This window comes from Strigops habroptila, chromosome 16 (genome assembly GCF_004027225.2).
Source record: "Strigops habroptila isolate Jane chromosome 16, bStrHab1.2.pri, whole genome shotgun sequence".
NCBI lineage: Eukaryota > Metazoa > Chordata > Aves > Psittaciformes > Psittacidae > Strigops > Strigops habroptila.
Window position 1 is genome coordinate 2,829,572 of NC_044292.2, and position 21,645 is coordinate 2,851,216.

General features: G+C 55.4%; 3 protein-coding genes across 6 annotated transcripts; all 3 read left to right on the top strand.

Annotated features, from left to right (window-relative positions):
* Positions 1-6,111: 6,111 nt before the first annotated feature.
* Positions 6,112-8,302, top strand: C1QA (complement C1q A chain). Of its 2 annotated transcripts, none has more exons than XM_032920322.1 (3): positions 6,112-6,217; positions 6,950-7,121; positions 7,259-8,302. In XM_032920322.1, the coding sequence occupies exons 2-3, from the start codon at positions 6,959-6,961 to the stop codon at positions 7,825-7,827; spliced, it is 732 nt and encodes a 243-aa protein (XP_032776213.1). In that variant the 5' UTR covers positions 6,112-6,217; positions 6,950-6,958; the 3' UTR covers positions 7,828-8,302. The 2 variants fall into 2 exon arrangements, with proteins under 2 accessions (XP_032776213.1, XP_032776214.1); XM_032920323.1 differs by having other exon boundaries at positions 6,133-6,217; positions 6,927-7,121.
* A 1,577-nt stretch (positions 8,303-9,879) lies between these two features.
* Positions 9,880-12,061, top strand: C1QC (complement C1q C chain). 2 transcript variants are annotated; one of them, XM_032920325.1, is made up of 3 exons: positions 9,880-9,986; positions 10,661-10,856; positions 11,086-12,057. In XM_032920325.1, exons 2-3 carry the CDS (start codon positions 10,676-10,678, stop codon positions 11,640-11,642), a joined length of 738 nt encoding a protein of 245 aa, XP_032776216.1. In that variant the 5' UTR covers positions 9,880-9,986; positions 10,661-10,675; the 3' UTR covers positions 11,643-12,057. The 2 variants fall into 2 exon arrangements, with proteins under 2 accessions (XP_032776216.1, XP_032776215.1); XM_032920324.1 differs by having other exon boundaries at positions 9,897-9,986; positions 10,667-10,856; positions 11,086-12,061.
* Positions 12,062-13,052: 991 nt separating this feature from the next.
* C1QB (complement C1q B chain) lies at positions 13,053-15,578 on the top strand. 2 transcript variants are annotated; one of them, XM_030507829.1, is made up of 3 exons: positions 13,053-13,159; positions 14,360-14,519; positions 14,845-15,578. In XM_030507829.1, the coding sequence occupies exons 2-3, from the start codon at positions 14,360-14,362 to the stop codon at positions 15,417-15,419; spliced, it is 735 nt and encodes a 244-aa protein (XP_030363689.1). In that variant the 5' UTR covers positions 13,053-13,159; the 3' UTR covers positions 15,420-15,578. The 2 variants fall into 2 exon arrangements, with proteins under 2 accessions (XP_030363689.1, XP_030363688.1); XM_030507828.1 differs by having other exon boundaries at positions 13,076-13,159; positions 14,357-14,519.
* The last annotated feature ends 6,067 nt before the right edge of the window (positions 15,579-21,645 follow it).

A 21,645-nucleotide genomic window follows, 5' to 3' on the forward strand; every position in this document is an offset into this window, starting at 1 on the left:
GAGATTGGCTAATGGTGCCTGCAGGACACCGGCCAGGGTCCCGCCGGCCACGAGCAAAGGTAATCAAAGCTTCTGAGGCAGCAATCAGACCCCTCCAAATTGAGCGAATGTGAGAAGTGAGTTTGCAACTTTGGATCGATCCACAGCCAAGGTCAGTCAGAGCAAAGCCGAGTTCCTGGAGGAGCCACTGTGGAAAGCAAGCTGTAATGGAAATAAGTTGTAATAGTCTCCAGCCAGCACAGGCCTCCAGCTGCTGCTGACCCAGTTAACACTAACACTCACCTGCAGAAACTTCCACTCCATTTTTGAGGTGTTCTGTCAGGGAAACCAGACCATGGCATGCAGATGTGCCTGGGAAGGGTGTGGGATGTTCTGGCAGCTGCCGGGATCTGGCTGTGCACAGGGTGCAGGAAGGATTCATGCCAGCCATCCCAGCCCAGTGGAAAGCATAACGCTGCTACAAACAAGTGCACAGTGATCCCCATCCACTGGGATGAGCACATCCCTGTCTGGTGGAGGGCTTCAAGATGGTCTTGCCATGGCCTGATGCCCCCAGAGAGTGCAAACCTCATATACCCAGAACAGAGGCATCGAACCACAAAACCCAGAGAGGACGACCGTGTGTCTAACCCACAGCATAAGCATCACTTTGGGTTTGGAAGGGAATCTCGTGCTGTCCAGGGTGTCTCTCAGAGCCTCATCTCCTGAGCCCATAGCATAAAGCCAAGAGGAGGAGGAAGGAAGGACCAGGATTTGGCTGGGGACTCACTGCTGGAGTCAGGAAAGGGTTGGTGTGGGGAGCGGTGGAGAGCAGGCTGAATGTGAGCAAACCACAGGCGAGATAAACTGCTGCATTAGGGGGATTGTGGCCAAGGTCAAGGGAAATTATTCATCCTCAGGATGAGCAGTGGGAAGGCCACTGTGCTGGCCTGTGGTTAGCCAGGGGAAGAGGAGGATGAGGTCAGATCTAACCACAGCTTCAGCTACCTGGTGTAATTGCAAGGAATACAGAACAAACACAGTCTCACTAGTGCCAAATGATGTAACAAGGGACAGTGGTCACAGAGTGCACCCTCAAATATTCAGGGTGGACATTAGGAAACGCTTCTTCACCTGGATGTGGTGCTGTCCTGAGACAGGTTCCCAGAGCAATGGGAGATCTCTGTCCTTGGGAGAGTTTCAACACCAAGGCAGGCAAAGCCACAGCCACTCTGATCTGGTGTTGGGAATAGTCCTGCCATGTCCTGCCATGAGCAAGCAGCTGGGCAGGAGATGCCAGCCCTGCTAGGATTCACAGCACTGTGCCTGCTGACCATCACTGTTCTCCTGGCTGGGCTTCAACCCAGGGATGCCCTGCCACAGTGTGGCTTTGCAGGGGTCCTGCTTGGCTCCCTGCTCCTCAGCCCAGCCACAGTGCCTGCTGCCTGTAGGCTTAAGGCACTTTGACCTCTTTTCCTTGTCTTGAGTGATCTCTCCTACTGACCTTGAGATGGACATAACTGCATCTTGGACACATCCATTGACTTTTGATGGAGCCTTGAGTGGTGTGAAGAAGCCAAACATGAGCCATGGTGGCAAGCAGATCAGTATCCCATACAGTGGGCAGATGCTCCTTGCAGCCAATAGTCCTGTGTCTGCACACTTTTCAACATGCTAGGCTAACCTGCCCACTTCAGAGACCAGTGCAGGTAGCCGTTGACCACAGACCAGGTCCTACCATTCCCCAAAAGCCTTTTGCTTCCTCTGTTTGCCCTTCTCTGGGGAAACCAGTGCAGCGCAGTGCTAGCCCTGCCGGGCACACCTCAGCACTGCAAAGCAGGGACTCCTGTTGCATGCCTCGGGGCTCCTGGCATGTTGTCAGCATAGCTCTGGGCACCCTGCTCTGATCCCTTCTTATTTATGGCACATCCTTCCTGTCTTCTCCCTGCTGTTACTGCCTGAAATGTTGTAATTTAGATTCCGGCTGTGTTTGATTGCAAACTCTCCCAATCTACAAATTCCAGTGACAAGCACTAGAGCAGCTCATTTACATGCCAAAGTGATCAATCCGGAACTGCTTGTTACACACATGAATAAATAAATAACGGATACATTAAAGAATGGGAATTAGGCAGCCCAACTAAGCAATACATGTCAAATAATGACAAGCCCTGACGTCCCCAACAGAGAACAAGAGGAGAACGGATGGGACAAGCTTTCCCAGCGATGCCCAGGGCTGCTCAGCCCTCACCCATCTCCTCTCATCCCACAAGCCAACAGGGATGTGCATTGATGCCAGGAGACAGTGACCAAGGGCTGGAGCATGAAATCTTGGCTTTTAAACCACATACCTGCCTTTGTCCCGCACACCTGCTCTGTGCAAGCGCCTGTCATAGGAATAACACATCCCCCGTGACAGCAATTTAAACATCTTAGACAATGGCAAGTGGCCTTTCAGCCTGATTTTCAGCTGACATCGAAGGAAATCCTTCCAGGGCACCTGAACCACCCCAGCTTCTTGTTCCGCTGATTGAAGCATGGGAGACTTGAGCATTCATGCAAACCTCGTTTATCTGGTGATCAGCAGCATTTTGGGGCAGGACAGCTCACCAGCTGCAGAACCAGTCTGTGTGGTTCCTTGGGTGTCATTAAGCCACCAGTGGCTGCAGATGCACGGATGCTCTGAGCTGTGCTGGGTCTGGGGGAACCCCACTGCTCTGGTGAGCATCCACATCATTTAGGACAGTTCTCATGGCCTCCTGGCTCTGCTGCAGACCCAGGATCAGCGTCGCTCCAGATGGATTTTACCCTGAGCAGCCCTTTTCCTTTCAGGATGGGGCAGCTCCTTCACCTCCTTGCTGTCCTGTCCTGGCGGGTGCGGGTGCCATCTGGGGTGCTGGTGAGATATGTGCAGTGCGTTGCTGATCTCCCACCACCTCCCTTTGTGCCGTCTCCTGTGCAGTGACAGGTAGGTGTCAGCTACCTGATTTATCCTCCTCTGACAGCTCCTGCCTGTCACTGCTTGGCCCCCCAGGGGATCCCAGCAGGGAAGGCAGCGGAGGAGCATCTCTCCCTGTTGTCTGCTGTCAGACAGCTCATGTGTGCCTGCAGGCACCGGGGATGCAGGAAGGAGACTTTTCAGGAGTCAGTTTTCTCCCATGGAGGGATGCAGTGCTGGGATGGCTTTGACACATCCTGCCAGGTGATGTGAAGGAGCTGCCCCATGGCCCATCCTGGAAGGAGGAGGGTTGCTCAGGGTAAAATCCATCCGGAGCAACGCTGATCCTGGGTCTGCAGCAGAGTCAGGAGGCCATGAGAGCTGTCCTAAATGATGTGGATGCTCACCGGAGTGGCCAGGTTCCCCTGGGTCCAGGGCTGTCCTCTTTGGGACTGGTTGTGGGGGGCTCTGCAGAGTACCTACAACCTCTGGCTACTCCAGCGTACAACCACCTTCCCCTCTGCTTTGGGCTTGACCCCATTTCACATCATCTGGATGTCCTCTCATTGTCCTTGGCCCTGTTCCATGCTGGACCCTGCTAGTGGGGGTGCTGGTGGGGTGCTGCTAGACCCACATCAACAGGGATAATCTGCCAGGGCTTCACAACCATGGTTTCATCCTTACTGAGGAAACACCACTTCTGCTGAAGTCTCAGGGGGTGCCAGACTGCTCCCAGCCTGGGGAAGGGTGTTTTTGGCCTCACTGGGGCAATTTGCAGGAGGCAGCTGGAGCAGTTCATCCTGGAGAAGAGAAGACTTCAGGGAGACCTTACTGCAGCCTTTCAGTACTTAAAAGGGGCCTATAAGAAAGATGGGGAGAGACCTTTCAGCAGGGCCTGTTGTGACAGGATGAGGGGTGATGGTTTTAAACTAAAAGAAGGAAGGCTGGGGCTGGATGTGCGGAAGAAATTCCTTACAATGAGGGTGGTAAAACACTGGCACAGGATGCCCAGAGAGGTGGTGGATGCACCATCCTTGGAGACATTCGAGGCCAAGTTGGATGTGGTTCTGAACAATCTGATCTAGCTGAAGATGTCCCTGCTCATTGAAGGGGGGTTGAACTAGATGAGCTTTGAAGGTCCCTTCCAACCCAAACCATTCTATGATTCTGTGATTCTATTCCGGTTCCTGATGCGTGGTGGCTCCGTGCGGGGCAGGGCTGCCCGTGTGCTCACCCTGCAGCGGGACACCCCGCGGTATCGCTCTGGGCACACGGGGATGCTAAGGGGGGGTCACCCCGGCCCCTGCTTTACGCGGAGGAGGAGCGGCTGTCACCGCGAATGGCTGAGGCAGCACTGCCACCTCGCGGCGCATCCCCCCACTGCCACTGCCCAGCACGGCCCTCACCGTACCCCTCAGGCACCCTGAGGCAACGGGCAGGGGTGTGGCAGGCTCGGGCTGTGTTTGTGTTGACAGATGTGGTCTGCAGGAGCCTCCAGGATGGCTCCCCGCAGCCATCCATCCATCCATCCATCCGTCCATCCGTCCATCCATCCATCCATGCATCCATCCATCCATCCATCCACCCATCCATCCATCCATCCATCCATGCATCCATCCATCCACCCATCCATCTTCTGGAGCCACCAATGTCCCAGCTGCAGATCAGGAGAAGGATGGAGGAGGAAGGTCGGCTTGAACACAGCAATACTGAAAGTTAAACAAGTGGTGCTAAGCACTGCTCAGGAATCTCAAGAACCTGGAGGAGGTGCCACCTGGACCAACACCAGCTTCCAGGAGATGCTAGAAACCTGTAACCATCCTCCTGTAATTCAGCATTTCGGTGGGGTTAGGACAAAGGACACAGGAGCATGAGGACATAGCCATTGATCAATCCTGGATGAAATGTCAGAGTGATCACATTTTGACTTTATGTTAAGGAAGGGCAATAGGGCAGAAACACGATTACTGTCCAGAAGCACTGTTTTGCAGAAGGTCTTTTCAAACTCACCCGTCATCTCTTCTTGACACAAATACAGGTCTGGTTGATAGAGGAACTCTGATAAAATAAAATTGCATTTCTTCCGGGCATCTGATTTATTACAGGGTGACATTTTGATTAAAAATATGTATTATATTGCATTAAGAGGGCACATATTCAGCTTAGTGATAGATCTCCGAAGGTAATTATTAATGGAGATGCATCCATGAGTGAAGTTTTGTCTAGAAGGGGTCTCTGGGCTCATTTTTGGTTTCACATTAATCATTTCCTTTTTCAGCTGTTTTGGAAACACCTTCCTTGGGACCGCGAGAGGTGGCCTGGCTGGTCCCCAGGGTCTCCAAGGACCTGCTGCATTCATTGAGGTGTATCTCAACCCTCTGCTCCCTGCTGCAGTGGGGCTTGAGTACTGGTGGCATTTGGGGGCTCTCCTATAGCAGAGCTGACTGCAGGTCCCTGTGCACCTTTCCTGGGCTCAGTGGTGTGAGGCATTGGCTTTTTCATTTTGCAGGTCTGGGTGAGGCCACACGCAGCTCCTGGGTTTGCCTGGATCTGGCTGGTGCAAGGCACAGCCACTCCAAGGGGACTGGAAGCAGTCTAGGTGACAGAGAAGCTGATCTTCCCCTGCTCTCCTACAGAGACAAGGTCGCCAAATAGCTGAATTGAGGGCAGTGGGAAGGAGATGTCTCATCAAGGATGCTCGAGGCCCTCCCGAGCCACACAGGCACTGACCATCCCTTTGCTGGAGGCCTGCTCCATCAGGGAGCAGCCCCAAGGGCATCTGAAGGGGTCAGCCCCCAGCAGCAGTGATGGCAAGGCTGGGTACCAGTGACAGTTACGCTCTGCCCATGACCGAGACCAGGAGCCATCAGGAGTGATCCCTGTGCCACAGTGAGCATCCCTTGGATGCCACCTCGTGCTCACACCTCCTGTTCCCTCTTCAGTGACAGAGCTGTCGGATGCCTTTGGGCACCCTCCACCTTTGTGTTGCGTTGTGTCCAGTCACCACTGGTCTCTGCTGCAGGGACGGTGCCTTGGGCTAGGCTGGGAGCCCTGCGGTCCTGCACTTCTGCTGACCAAGCTGTTCCTGGACTGTGACCAGCACAGCAGGAAAGGGAACAAGTTTCTCATGCAGAGAAAGACAAACTTGGCACTCCCCCAACCAGGCAAACCACTGTGTATGCAAGTACATCCCCCCCCCCCCCCCGCCTTGCTTCTCTTCCTCCCTGCTCCCAGGGAAAAGCTTCTACCAAAGAGAGCTGCTGCTCAGACTGGTCTGTCTTCATTCACTCCAGCAAGGAGGTAAGTCACTCCCAACAGCAGGGGACACATGCCTCCTCTGCCAACACTCATCGGTCCTTGCTCCCTGTCCCATTCCTTTCTTAGGAAAAGGAGGAGAATATGATGCCAGGGGGAAGGGAGGGCTGCAGTAATCTGTCTTTGCTCCATGTGGTTGTGAACATCGCTGGGTTCTGCAGGCTTGTTCTGGGCCTGAGCACCTCAGGTTTTGGGGTATGTCTGTGTGCTCAGGACACCCCTTCTCTCAGTTCTATGTGTTGGACAGATAGATCCCTTTTTGCCTGTTTATCCCTTTCCTGTTTATCCCTCCTCTGTTGAGTCTTTTTGCATCCCTTCCTCACTTGTGGTCTCTGTCTCATGGGACCACTGCCCATACCTCAGTGCTTCAACACTTCTCTGCATGCATCTGACATGCAACCACCCATCCCAAGGACATGTGAAGGGTTTATGCTGTGCTTCGTGTCCTGTGCTTTCCAATCCCACAGTCCTGCCTTGGCCACGGCTCAGATTTTCTGTAACATTAGTGATTTCAGATCACATAAGGAAACACCCTCAAAATCCTTCTGTGAAGTTATTTTCACTATTGCATGTGGTGTCCTATCTGTATTGAACAACACACGGGTGCCGTGGCAGATCTGTGGATGAGCCTGATGAAAGCACTTGTGTGTCTGTGTCCAAGGTGTGTTTGCTGTGTGCATGCCTCCGTCCCCAGTTCTCTCACCCCTGTGTATGTAGGGAGGCAGGATGCAACCCGTGCTTTGGCTGGTGACCAGCACCCTGGCAGCACTGCTGGGCATGGCCCTGCTGGAGGATGGTGTGTGCCGGGCACCAGACGGCAAGGACGGCTTCCCTGGAGCCCCTGGCCTTGACGGGAGGCCAGGGCAGAAGGGTGACGTGGGAGAGCCAGGTAAGGGGGAGCCGGGGATGTGCGGTACAGGTGGCCTGGGAGCCTCAAGCCTCTTGGTAGAAGCATCGTGGGCTGTGGGAGTAGCTCAGGAGATGACAGACATGCATGAACTTCTCCCCCTCACCACTTCTCCCCAGGGAGATCAGCACAGAGGACGGGCATCCAGGGACTGAAAGGGGATGCAGGTGAGCCAGGGCCTCCTGGCACCCCAGGGAACCGAGGCTACCATGGCTCGCCCGGCCTCCCCGGCTTCGCTGGGCAGCCGGGGCCGAAGGGGGTCAAGGGGAAAGCTGGCAATGTCCTGCAGCAGCCACATCCTGCCTTCTCTGCCTCACGGAGGTCCCCACCGTCCAGGGGCAGTACCGTGGTGTTTGACAATATCATCACCAACCAGGAGAGCTCCTACAGCCCCCAGACCGGGGAGTTCACCTGCCGCATCCCCGGGCTCTACTACTTCTCCTACCAGGTGATCTCCAGTGGTGACCTCTGCCTGAGCATCACCAAAAACAGAGAGAACGTGGTCAGCTTCTGTGACTCCAACAGCCGCCAAATGCTGCAGGTGAACTCGGGCAGCAGTGTGCTCAGCCTGGTGCAGGGGGACCGGGTCTCCCTCAGCACCGACTCTGCCCGGGGCAGCACGATCTACAGTGGCTCTGAGGCAGACAGCGTCTTCAGTGGCTTCATGCTCTTCCCGCTGATGGGCTGATGGGTCCATCCACCAGCCTGGATGTACCCTGCACCAGAGCATCGCAGGGCGTGTGTCTGGGGTGGTTTTTTGACCCTGTGAGTGCATGAGATGGTTCAGTATGACAGCAAGCACAGATGGCTGCAAATTGAGTCACCAGATGGGTCCTGTGCTTCCACAAGTGTCACAGAGTGGCCAGGCTGTGGGTCAGCACTGGAGCAGTTACCTCCATGCTGAGCCTTCCCACTCCACCCTGGAGGCAGAGGACTCCTGGACCGAGCAGCCTTTTCTCTTCCTGGGCATTCAGACCGCACATTGGAAAGGTCCAGTTGTCCCTGCGGCCCTTTACCAGCTATGGTTCTTTGCTCCTGAGTGGGAAATCGCTGCGTGCCGCTGCTTCTGCTACACCAACCATTGCAAACGCCTTTCTGGCACCCAGCCACTGCTGCCTTTCACACCCTTCTCCATCTGCAAAATAAACCCTTCTTCCACAACAGCTGCTTGGCTTTTCTTTCTTATCCATGTGTCTTCCCAAACCACCGATGTCCTGGGCCCCTTCCCAAGCTGCCCAGTGAGAGAAGCGATCCCAGCTTGCCCCTGGCCGATCACAGACCCCAACTGCAAAGGCAGAGGGACAGGAGGGGCTGAATGTACAAGCAGGGCAGTTACAGGGAGGAACAGGAAATCTCTGGGACCAGCCCATGTGTGTCCTTTCTTGGATGAGTCGAAGGTAGCTGTCCTGTACAAGGGCAAATACAGGAAGGTCATGCACTTCACCCACATGGCGCTCTTTGGTACCTAAACTCTCCCAGGAAGGGGAAAAACAGCTGTGGTCCTCCAGCCTTTCAGCAAGGAGCGACAGGGACGTCAGCGTGGCTGGTGTGGTTGTGGGGTGATGGTGGTGGAGTGTTGAAGTGATGCTCTTCTCTCCTGGGGGCTTGGGGTAAGATTAGTGGGCAGTACTGCAGGCTGGGCAGGTAGCAGGCAGCCAGAAAGCATCAGAGAAGTGTCCCAGTTTCAGCTGTAACAGAGCTAATTTTCTGCCTAGTAGCTGGCGCAGTGCTGTGCTTCAGCCTTAGTCTGAGAACAACATTGATAACACACTGATGTTTTAGTTGTTGCTCAGTAGCACCTACTCTGATCAAGGACTTTTCAGTCTCTCATGTATTCCATACCACACCATGTCATGCCCAGGAGTGAAACTGGGAGGAGCTGGCCAGGAGGGGCTCATCACTGCTTGGGAATGGGATGGGCATCAGTCCATGGGTGGTGAGCAATTGTATTCTGCATCAGCGTTGTTTGTTGGTTATATGTTTTTTGTTTCATCTCTCTCTCTCTTTGTTATCTCCCTTTTCATCGGTATCAGTATTAGCATTAGCATTAGTATTATATTGTACTTTATCTTAATTATTGAACTCTTCTTATCCCAACCCATGGGTTTTACCTTTTTTCCGACTCTCCCAATCCCACCATGGCGGGGGGCTGTGACTGAGCGGCTCTGTGGTACTTAGTTGCTGTCTGGGCTTAAACCACAAGAACAAGAATCCACACAGGTGCCATACCCTGGGGCTGCTACTGAGAGGAGCTGCTACACACATGTTGGACAGTCAGATGTCTCCATTCCTGGAGTAGTGAGGAGGAGGTCACCTCAGCCATGAGGAGCAACACCCTGACCAGGTTTTCTGGGTTCCCAGCAAATCCGGCACCCAGCAGAGGTGGTGGAGCACAGGGCAAGGTGCAGGGAGGACAGACGGCCTGCGGGTCAGAAACAAGGAGAAACATCCTTCAGTGCCATTGCCTGGGGATGCAGCATGTCTCATCAGAGCCAGGCAATGACCTTGCACAAGCCCTTCATTGCACGCGTGTCTCTGGCTACATGGGGCTCGCATGAGGCTCTGCTCCCCATCAATTAGCTGCCTTTCTGCTCAGAGATAAGTTAAGGATGTGCTGCAGCGGCACAAATACAGATCTCACTGGGCTGACAGGAAAGTGCTTGCTCAGGGGAAACAACCAGTCAGGAGGATGTGAAACTCAGCTGGGGGTTCTGGGTCCCCAAAGGCCCTTTCCTAAATCTGAGACTTCCTCAGGGAGGGTGTCACAGAGTCACGCACACTTTGCTGTGCCGACGGCAGTGCCCACAGCAGACAGAGGGCTCAGCAGCACAGAAGCCCCCACCAGAGGTAAGAGGTGCTGCAGGGTCCATCTCTTTGGGGTGGGCTGCATGGGAGCTGGGAGTCCATCAGTATGGCACAGCACTGGGCTATGTGAGAGGAGGCAGAGAAGGAGACACAGTCATGGCCAGGCTGCACACACGTCATGGGGAGGAGATGCGCGCTGGTCTTGCTGAGGGAAGACCTCTTCCTACGGGCCAAGGATTGTCCTGGGAGATCCCAGCTGGTGGGGACTTGAACCTGATGGGCAGAGCCAGGAAAGTCAGGATGCTGCTGGAGGAGGGGTGGGATCACTTGGGTCCAGGGAGATCCAGCCCAGAGCAGCATGGTGTAACGATCTGCAGCGCTGTGTGCATCTGCAGGGGGGCCAGGACACTGCACCAGGAGAGCCTGGGCCTGGCCATGGGTACCCCAAGACCTCATGGCTCCATCCAGACTGAAAGTCCAACCCTGCTTGTGCCACCAAGGGCTGCCCTGGGGGTGGTGATGACCCCAGGGTCTGTCACCACATATCTGCCTCCCCACCACCGGGCAGTTGGAATGAGGAGGACACTGAGGGCTCAGCCATCACGGCCAGGAGCTCCTGGTGCAGTCAGCCTCATAGCACCTCCTTTGTTGCATGGCCTGGAAGCCAACATGCCATGCACTCCCCCCACCCCAAAAACTTTCTTTCCCTTTCCAAACTCCAGAGCATCAAAATGGGGCAGAGCTTCTGGGAGCAGCTCCATCTGGCTCTCACCCTCCTTCTCCTGAATCTGGGGTCTGCTGTGACCGGAGATGCCCATCACAGCTGCTATGGGGTTCCAGGCCTGCCAGGCATGCCAGGTCTGCCGGGCAAGGATGGCCGGGATGGGCTGAAGGGAGCCAAAGGCGAGCCAGGTGAGTAAACAAGGAGGGCAACCACAGAGGCTGTTGAATGGGGGCCATTGGGTCCTTCATGGCTGCTCTGCCTTGGTTTGCAGGGCTAAGGAGAGCATCCTCTGTGGACAGGGCAGGAGGAAATGTAGCTGGAGAGAGACAACAACCCTCTCCTGCCTGAGGGAAGGAGCTGGAGGAGCCTCTCCCCACATCCTGCCATTGACACTTACTCTCTTTCACCACCCCGCAGGAATCCCGGCCACTCCTGCAACACGAGGGCCCAAGGGCATGAAAGGGGAACCAGGCAGCCCTGGTTTGCCAGGGAAGACTGGCCCCATGGGTCCCCCTGGTGCCCCTGGAGACCCTGGAAGCCCTGGTATGGCTGGAGAGCCAGGAATGCCAGGCAGCTACAAGCAGAAGCACCAGTCAGCATTTTCAGTGACGAGGCAGACTGGTGAGCACCCCTTGAGGAACATCCCCGTGGTGTTCAACCATGTCATCACCAACACCAACCACGACTACAACACCACCACGGGCAAGTTCACCTGCAGGATCCCCGGCCTCTACTACTTTGTGTTCCACACCTCGCAAACAGCCAACCTCTGTGTCATTCTGTACAAGGATGAGATCAAGATGGCCAGCTTTTGTGACCACAAGACCAACACCATGCAGGTCAGCTCTGGTGGGATCCTCCTCCATCTGGACACTGGGAACCAGGTCTGGCTGACAGTGAATGACTACAATGGCATGGTGGGCATCGGCAACTCTGACAGCATCTTCTCTGGGTTCCTGCTTTTCCCAGACTAGAGGACCACCAGAGCCCACCCCAGCGTGCTGACCTCTTCACCCTGCCCTGCAAACACTGCTGCTTGTGCCAGGCTGTTGCTGATGCTCCAGGTTTCTCTGCTGGATGGGAAGCCCCAGTGAAGAGGTCAGCCCTAGCCACCAGGCACAATGACCTGGCCTGGGGACTGAGCTCGGGTGGCAACTGAGGGGAAACAGGCACATCTGGGTGCATCTGCACCCAGAGTGTGGTGCCAAGCCCAAAGGGTGCTGCTGCCACTGCCATGTGCTTCAACCCTGAGTACCCCATATCACCTGAGCCAGAGGTCTCTCTGCAGCTTTCCCCTTCCCACCAGGGACAGCCATGTGTCTTGGAGCAGGTTTGCAGGAGCACCTTTACCATGCTGTGGAAAGTGTCAATAAAACTTTCCCCAGTGCACGTGGCCCAGCGTGTTTGTTTCTCCATAACTTGCCTTTCCGTAGGTGGAGCCCACGTATGTCTGGATGGATGTTGTGTGCATGTGTGGCATCAGAACAGCCCCAAGTCCTCGTTGGCTTGTCCGTGTCCAGCATCAGAGCATCACACACCATTCATAACCCTGGCTTTGCTCAGTGGGGTAGGACTCAGCCACACTGATTGCAGGAAGGGGGTGGTTCCTGTGCCCATGCCCTAAACCAGGGGGGACCAAGACTCCTCCAGGCAGGGACCCTGGTACTCCTGTTCCCCTCCACTTCAGCTGCAGAGGGCCACACAGACCATGCAGCCCACCTCACAGCCATGCCTCTGGTGGCTGGGACATCCTAGCCTTGACAGGTTCAGGGCAGGGGAAGCACTGGCTTCTCTGAGCCAGACTAAAAAGCCTGTGGCTTTGGAGGCTACCAAAAGCCCACCAAAGCCCACCAGGAGATTCCTCCTGGTGGCAAACTTTGTACAGTGGAAAAGGAGGTCATCTCCCATGAACATCTTGTGCTTCACCACCACAGTCATCAGGAGAAATCAGGACTGGAAATGCTTTTACCACAGGATGGAATCAATTCCCATCCTCAACATTTAGGAAAGCCTAGAGAACAGATTCAAGGTGGTGGATGCTGAGACCCTGTAGCATCCTCCGGGGCTGAGCTGGGCATGTGCAGAGAAGCCTGAGGGATGATAGTTAAGTGCATGCACATTTCTGCAGTCCTGAGGGGTTACCCCAAACTTGTCTGGAGCTCATGGCAGCATTCCCCATAGAAAGCATGACCCAGGGACCCTGCAGGGCAGAGCAGACATCCCTCTGCTCTCCAAGGCCAGAGCTGCATGCCTGGGGCCACAGGGTGCTGCCTGGGGATGACATGTTCTGCTGCGCTGATGGACAGCATTTGTGGCGGATGTGAAAGTGCCACTGGAAAAAGGGTAGGAGCTAAATATAAAAAAGGGATGTGGCCCGGATCCTTTCACAATAACCCTTCCAGCAAACTTCTGCTTCTCCTCGCGGGCATTTCCAAGCAGGACGCTGGTGTGTCCTGCCCCATCTCCCCACCTGTGCAACGAGAACCTCAAGGTAAGAGCAAGACATGGGCAAGGCTGAGCCCCAGCTCCACTCTGCAGGCAGGAGCATGTGGGGAACCTAGAAGCACCAGGGTGACTGGTGACAGTCACCCCTTGCATGGGGCAGAAGAGAAAAGGGGCTGCTGGGCTGGGGGTGGTGGAGATCCCTGATGGGACTTCAACCCCTCCTGCTCCACCTGGGGAAAGAGGAGATGAAAGGGGACATGGCAAAGGCCCAGCAGGATGATCAGCAACTGAGCATCAGTCTGAAAGGTGCTCTGGGGGTGCTATCCTGCCCGGAGGTGCTTGAGGCTGGGCTGGGGCCTGTGGTCCTTGTACCTGACACATCCGGATTGGAGCTGCTGTGGCTGGAGGATCCACCTCACTGACCTCTTCCTGCTGACTCCAGAGTCTCGGTGCTGGGAAATTCCACCTGAGGCCAGTGAGTGAGTGTGCCTGAGGTGATGTGATGTCCAGGTACAGCCCTGGAACGTGCAGTGCTTACCACACATACAGCTGCACCAGGAGCTGGGGAAAGGAGCCAAGCTGTGGGATGCAAGGAGAGCAGAAGGAAGATGGGACCCCAGGGACTAGAAGCCCATATGACTGTCCCAGTAAGGCCGGTTAGATACAGAAATGCTCCTGGGATGAAGCAGGCATGTGGCAGAACACAACAGGGGCTCGCAGGGGTTAGAGGGCAGGTTTGGGGATTTCATTGCAATCTGCAAGGACTAAAGCTGTCCCTCAGATATGCTGGTGGAAAGCAAGAGCTTGCAGATGAGAAACTGCTCTGGCCTGGGGAAGGATTTTACCCTACAGGTGTGGTCCTAAGGTTGGGTGGAGACTTTCTCCTCTGAGGGAGCAGTGAGGGTCTGCAGCACATGCCTGTGGCAGCAGCATGGCCAGGCTGGCCATCAGACCGCTGGGATAGGCTAACCTGTTCCCAGACATTCATGTGGCTGAAGCTCTGGGCACTTGTAAACTGATCATTTAAGAGTGAGAAGAGACCGACAAGCCCTCCCGTTCCTAAGGGGCTGGTCCCTCCAAGGCCATCAGGAGAGTGGATTTGGCTCTGCAGCAGGATATTTTCCCTCCCTGATGGCATTACCCAGATGTGCTTCTAGCCATTGTCCTCCAGAGCAGCACAGAGTGCCTCCACCATCCCTCCCATTGCACAAGCCAAGCCCCTCAACATCCTTCTGTGCTCCAGCAGATGCAGACCCTGTGGACGATGCTGATCTGTCTGGCTGGAGGGCAGCTTGCAAGTTCCACACTCTGCAAGACCTATGGCAGCATCCCAGGCATCCCAGGGTCACCAGGACAGCCTGGAAGCAACGGCAGAGATGGGGAGACTGGCCTAAAGGGCGAGCGAGGTAAGGAGGAGAGGTTGCAGTTAGGGAAAATGTCATCTTGTGAATGTGAAGAGTGGGAAAAGGCAGTGACAGGCGCATGGTCCTGGGAAAGCAATCCATTTTCCACCAGTGACTTTGGGGTGTTAACAGATGGGGGTGATGCTTGGGGACAAAAGGGGATAGACAGACTGGAAGAACGAAAGCAGGGCATGCCCCTGCTGCCAGGCAGGTAGGGCTCTCCACTGACCCTCACACCGTGCAGGTACTGGTGGTTTCCTTCTCAGTGCCCTCTGCAGACCCATGGGGCTCAGCTGAGACCACAATGACTCTTTCTGCTGCTTTCTAGGTCCCCCTGGCCAGGTGGATCACGAAGGAGACATGGGGGAGAAGGGAGACCCAGGAGTACCAGGGTACCCTGGGAAGGTTGGCCCCAAGGGCCCCCCAGGTTCAAAGGGATTACCAGGTCCCATGGGAAGCCCTGGCCTTCAGGGGGATGCTGGTGACTACAAGGCCACCCTCAAGTCCGCCTTCTCTGCTGCCAGGACCATCAGCTCCTACCCACGCCGGGAGCAGCCCATCCGCTTTGACCGCATCATCACCAACGAGAAGGGCCACTACGAGAACCGGTATGGCCGCTTCCTCTGCCGCATCCCCGGCATCTACTACTTCACCTACCACGTCACCTCCAGGGGCAACCTGTGCCTCAACGTGAAAAAGGGCCGGGGTGGCAGCAGGGGTGAGAAGGTGGTGACCTTCTGCGACTACGTGCAGGGCAGCTACCAGGTCACCACAGGTGGCGTGGTCCTCAAGTTGGCAGCCAACGAGTCCATCTGGCTGGAGCCAACAGAGAAGAACTCCCTGGTGGGGGTAGAAGGGTCCGACAGCATCTTCTCTGGCTTCCTCATCTTCCCTGGTGCTTAGCCTATTGAAGGTGTTCTGCATCCTTTTTTTTGTAGCTGGCTGATCCCTGCATGGGACTCCCCTGGAAATCTGAATCTTTGCTCCAGATTTAGTGCCTTAAGCACGTAGCTGCTGGTCTTGCACATTAAATGACAGCTCTTTGTGCTGCTGATTCCTTCATGCCTGGGATTTGCCTCTTTCCTCAAAAATAATGCTCAGATATGCCAGTCACTGCTTCTCACACCCCTGGGTGCAACCTGGGCTCATTACTGCTGAGCAGAGACAGGCAATTCATGCAGTTCCTGCTACAGGTCACTGTCACAGAGCCACGCAGAGAAAGTCTCAGCCCAGGGTTAGGAAAACACAGAGAAGGAAACATGGTCTCTAGAAGGAGGTATGACACACAACATAGTAGGAAAACTGTAGCCACTGGGTAGAGGTGGTAGGTGGGTAGATGCTGGAGCTAGTGGTGTGCTGGAGAGTCCTGAGGCTCGTAGGATCTGGGGACACCAACCTCTTCTGGAATTTTTGGTTTGGGTGGTGGTGACAATAATATCCAGAGAAGTTTGTTGAAGCTTGTGACAATGATGGGGAAGCCAGAGATCAATGCCATGGTGGAAGAGGTGTGGAGCACACAGCTATCCCTTGGTGCAGCTGAGGAGTGTCCAGAGCAGCCCTGTAATGCCAGCAGAGGACATACAAGTGTACATGACACCATCCATAGAAAGGATCCCAACACAACAGGGACAATGGACCTGCTTGAGTGAGTCCAGAGGAGGCCACAGAGATGCTGCGAGGGCTGGAGCAGCTCTGCTCTGGAGCCAGGCTGAGAGAGCTGGGCTGGGGCAGCCTGGAGAAGAGAAGGCTCCTGAAGGGGACACCTTAGAGCAGCTCCAGGGCCTAAAGGGGCTCCAGGAAACCTGGAGAGGGGCTTTGGACAAGGGCCTGTAGGGACAGGCCAAGGGGAATGGCTTTAACCTGCCAGAGGGGAGACTGAGATGAGCTCTGAGGCAGAAGCTCTTCCCTGTGAGGGTGCTGAGGCGCTGGCACAGGGTGCCCAGAGAAGCTGTGGCTGCCCCATCCCTGGCAGTGTTCAAGGCCAGGTTGGACACAGGGGCTTGGAGCAACCTGCTCTAGTGGAAGGTGTCCCTGCCCGTGGCAGGGGGTTGGAACTGGATGAGCTTTAAGGTCCTTTCCAATCCAAACCAGTCCAGGATTCTGATTTTATGAGGTCCTAAAGCACAACCAAGCTGTCTCAGAGATGTCTTCATTAATAGTAGAGCTGATGGACCCAAGAACCTCCAGAGCTGAAGACCCCAAGAATGCCTCCATCCCTGGGGAAGGTGACAATCCAGCATTGTACCTGGGTGGGCAGGTTGCCTGCAGCCCCCAGCCCAGCTATGCTGGGTTGTGAAGCCCATTGGGGTGTCCACAGGGTGCCCACAACATAGAAGACAATATTTGTGAGTATCTGGGATTTGGAAGGGGCTTGATGAACGGGATGATAAAGGGGTTTGGGGGTCGGATACAGGCTGGATTTTATGGAGTATTGCCACTGAACTCTCGAGATCTGCTTGTGGGTCCAAGGCCCCACATTACTGTCCTGCACAGGACAGTGACCAGCACTGGTGCAGCCAGCTTGAAGGCTCCAGTTTGTCCGGGGTAAATTGCCGGCAGATGGCACTGGAGACTGGATCAGCCCTCGCATCCCTGTCCCGCAGGCTGGGAGCGCAGCGCTTACAGGGACCGGGCAGGAGCGTGAGGCGAGGCTCTGTCTTCTCGTAAGGTCTGGGAGGAGGCACCGGGCAGGATTAATGCTTCGTCCTCACACCATCCCCGCTGCGTCCCTCCCCCAGCAAAATCTGTGGCTTCTGTCCCCTGGGGTGCAGCCACCCCGTGTCCCCAGACCTCTGCGCCACATCAGAAGACATGTTTGGCATTGCATCCCAAAGATCTCCCTGTGCGGGAGAACTGGGGTGCTTTAAAAAAGTAGCTGCATCACTTGTGCCATTTTTCAGCTGGAGATGAGGCATCCCAGATAAAATCGGGTTAGCAGGGCAGGTGGAGGGAGAGAGCTTTGGCCCCCGAAACAGGCTGGGCAGCAAACATCAGCTCAGCCACCTGAACCCTCAGCAGGTCTGCAGGAGTCAGCAAGCCAAGGAGGACAGGGCTGCCAATCGAAGAGCCTTGGCAGGCTGGAGAGACGAGCTGGCAGGATCCTACTGACATTTGATGGAGACAAATGCAAAGTCCTTCCTCCGGCATGGGTTAACCCCATGCAATGGGTAGGCAGGGGCAGGAGGAACCTTAAGCAGGAAGGGATCTGGGATGTTGGTGGACAGCATGTTGAAGCTTTCTGCCTTTCTGAGTAATTGATATAATCATTCTGGACTTTTGAAAAGGTCCTTGTCAGGACCCCTCTGGAGTGGAGCTGCTTTTATTTTTAGAACTGATGCCTGACCTAACACCAGCGCAAGCCAAAGGGTTTCCAGGGTCTTGGCTGTACCTGGAGAGCCAGAGGGCAGTGCAGGTACCAACTGTCTCTAAAGTGCACCTCACCTGCTTACACAGCCGGAACACAGATGTACAGCGCATTGTTCCTGCTGTGGGTCTCGGCCAGAACCCCTAATGCCACCGCAGGCATGAGCTCCATGGGATGGCAGCTGTCTGCTCCTCGGAAGTTGCCACTGCATGCAGCATGCATGGCCGTGGAGCAGCACAACCTCTCAGGTATCCAGAATGGATGAGGAAAGGAGAACAGAGGGCTGTGAGTGGCTGGGGTGGGTGGTGGTCCATGCAGCATCACTGTTCGGTTCATCCAGGGCCACTCAGTGCGGGTAGTGTGTTTCTGACCCTGTAGGAAGACTTGAGGTCTCCACGACACCATGGAGAGGACCCCTCCTCCCAAGCTATTACAGCACCCGCTGAGACCAAAGCCAAAATGCAGATGCCCCCTCCCAGGGAACCACCCACAGCAAGAGCCTGTATCGCTGCTACTGGGCTCCACATTCACTGTCTCAGGGAAAGGACTGATTTGCATCTTTAGTTAATGCTTTCCATCTTACCCATGAGCTCCTGCCACCCGTCAAACTTCAACCTGGCCACGTCTGCACCCACTGCAGAGAGTTGCAGGTTTTGCTCTCAGCCGGGACCTGGCAGAGCTGTCCCCGTGCTCTGTGTATGCTCCCTGTGCATGCTGCCTTTGTGCTCACTTGCAACAGTGTGCGTGCATGCTCCCACTAGTGCACACTCATCCTGCTCCGTGCATGTATTGACTGCTCACACGGTGCACCCATTCACGCTCACCCTGCTCCATGCATGCTTCCTGCAGACCTGCCCTGGCACGCACATTCTGCTTCCCTTCCCTCCCTTTTGATTTTTCTTTTCATTTCCTGGCGAGCCCGGTTCTTCCTCACGGTCACACCAGAGCTAAGCCGTGGAGCTTCACCAGGTGGTGCTGTGACCCCCGTCTGTAAAGCCGGGCCTCCGCCAAGGTTTGGGATGTGCCCCGGCAGAGGCCACCAGATGCTCAGCAGATGTCGAGGCGGGTGGTGTTTCGAGGTGACTCCAGAGCAAGAGGTTTGGGGTTGTGAGCATTTTGCCCTAAGCAGACACGGGGTGCTTGGGTCTCTCAGTGCTGGAGGTCGCGCTGTGTGGGACAGAGCTAACCAGGAATGCCATGGCCATGTCGCCCATCACCCTGCCCCATCATGTACCAGAGCACACCAAAAAGCAGAACATGTGGCGGTCACTCTATGGGGACTCCCAGCAACTAGGCACATTTGGGAGCAAATCCACCGATGTGCCAAGACACTGGTAGAGAGCTGTCAGGATCCTAAAATAAACCCTTCCAATTTCAAGTCACCCGGCAACAGGGATCAGCAAGAATATCATCACACGGAGGTTTCCCTCTCATCGTCTAGCTGGGTTTTGGAGGTTATCTCTGTGTCAAAGCTCCAGTGCAGGCATAAGCAGGGCTCTGGCAGGATCTGATGAGGTGGAGCATGCAAGGTGCCTGTCAAGGTCCATGGGAAGTGAAGCTGAACTGGAGAAATCAAAGCCTGGTTGTGTGTTTATCAGTAAGATTGAGCCAGGGATGATGGTCTCGCGGCCTGATCTAACACCACCAGCAAACACTGTGGCATTTGCAGCGGTGTTGACCTGTTAGTGCTGAGCCCCATCAGTTCCTGGTACCTGCTACCCAAGGAAAGGTTCTTAAACCATCTGTGGTTGGCCTCGGTCCTTGCTGGTGACACCAGTCACAGCCACACTGCCCAGCGGGTCTGCTGGAGGCTACATGGTGCAGCCTGCCATGCAAGCCCATAGCAGCCCTTCTCCTAGGTGCAGGGATGCTTTTCGATTGCCAGCAGCTCCCTCCTGAATAGCCCGTGAGCATTTCCTTCCCTTCAGCCTCCCTGCACCACGGCACAGTCCCGGCTGCCGAGCTGGCGGCTGCTCTCCTCCTTCTCCTCTGCCCTGTGTAGTGAAAAGCTGCATTTTTGCAGTGTTCTTCCTTCCCTCCCGTTTCTCAAATCACACTGCCAAGCAGGAGGCATACAGAGAATCCCTGCACCTGCTCAGAGCTATGGTATGCTCTGGACAGAGGCATTACTGGAGCAGTGCACCAGATGATGCTTGCTGCGAGGGTTGCAGACACCAGTGGGACACAGCAGGACCAACTTAGGTTCAGTGTTGACTGAGGCCACACGTGGTTGCTTTGTTGACAGCAGGGCAGGATCTCCCAGCATGGATCCTCTGGATGCACTGGATCCGCTGGAGAATGGGACTGGTTGCAAGCTCAGTGGGACTCATGTGGAGCTTGATACAGCAGGAACCATTCTGAGATGGGGAAGGGAGTTGAGGCAAAACCTTCTACTTGAAATCTAACCTCAGGGCTTCTGAGAAGTTTGTTTCCCCCATCCTCGCTCAGGCTTGGATCTGAATTTGAATGATAACAAGCAATTGCTTCTTTTCCCTGGAGCAACAGGGACTGGCTTGTCTCCCACCTTGATCTGCGCAGGGAACTCCTGCTTTCCCTGGCCTCTTTGCAAGCACTGGGAGCTGTGGAGGCTCTGCTCTGGGCTGGCCACCAAGGGGTTAAGTCCCAGCCCTTTTTTTCTGCTCTGCCTCCTTATGAGGAACAGCCTTTGCAGGGCTGCAGAAAGGCTCTTTCTTTCCCCAGCAGATCCCTGGGAATGAAAAGTCTGTGTTCCAGATATTAAATTACTCATAAAATAGTTGGCCTGTCCCCGAGGCGGCTCCGCAGCCCCCCCGGCCCCCGCTGCCCGCTCTGACGGGCTGCTGATGTGCATCTGCATGTCACCTCCTGCTACAAGGTCAATCTCTCCAATTTAAAGCAGCAACGCTGGAAAGCAAACCAGATTTCAGCCGAAATTAGCTTCAAATGGAGCATTCAGGGGACTTGCACTGGGAAAGGAGTGAAGGAGGGGAAGGACCAGCACCACTGGGTGGTGTGATGCTACTGCTGGAGCAGCCCGCACAGCCCCAGAGGAGGCAGGGATGCTGCCAGGGGAGAGGATGCTCAGGCATCCCTGATCCTGTGGTGTGGGGTGCAGGGGTTGGGAAGGGCTCCATCCCTCGCCCCTTTGCAGCTTTGGGTGATGGAGAGTGGCTTTGTCCACGTGGGAGGCAGCTTGGACCAGCACGACCATCAGTGACCTACAAGGCCGAGGTTTCCATGGGGATGTGCGGGGATGGGGAGCCTGGCCAGCGTTCAGCTCCAGGCACAGCTCAACGTCGAGCTCGGCTCCTTCCGCTCCGCTTCCTGCTGCCTCCCACCCTCCTACCGCCTGGCGCCTGTGTCTCCGCATCAGCAGCATCTCTCCCAGTCTCTGCCCCTACATGGAGCAGCAGCAGAAGGGGATGCAGGAGAGCCTGCTGTGAGCACGGCTTGGTCCTGCCTGTCCCCATGCATGTCCTTAACTCCTTGGGGATGCATCTCAACGAGCTGGGGTTTCCCCCCACCCCATGCATGCAGATCCCCCATGGTTCCTGGGCTGTCAGACCAGTTGCCATGCTGGGGATCCTCTCTGCCTCTGTTGGCAAAACCCCCAAACCAGCACTGGAGATGTGACAACGTGGGTCTGGGAGAGCCCCACATAGCCCCGCTCTCCTCCCCTGAGATTTTCTGTGGTTCGCAAGAAAAAGGAAAGGCAGAGCTCTCCTTCCTTCCACTGCTGGCTCCTGGGAGTGGCTGGGGACAAATCAATGACGCTCCCCCAAGATG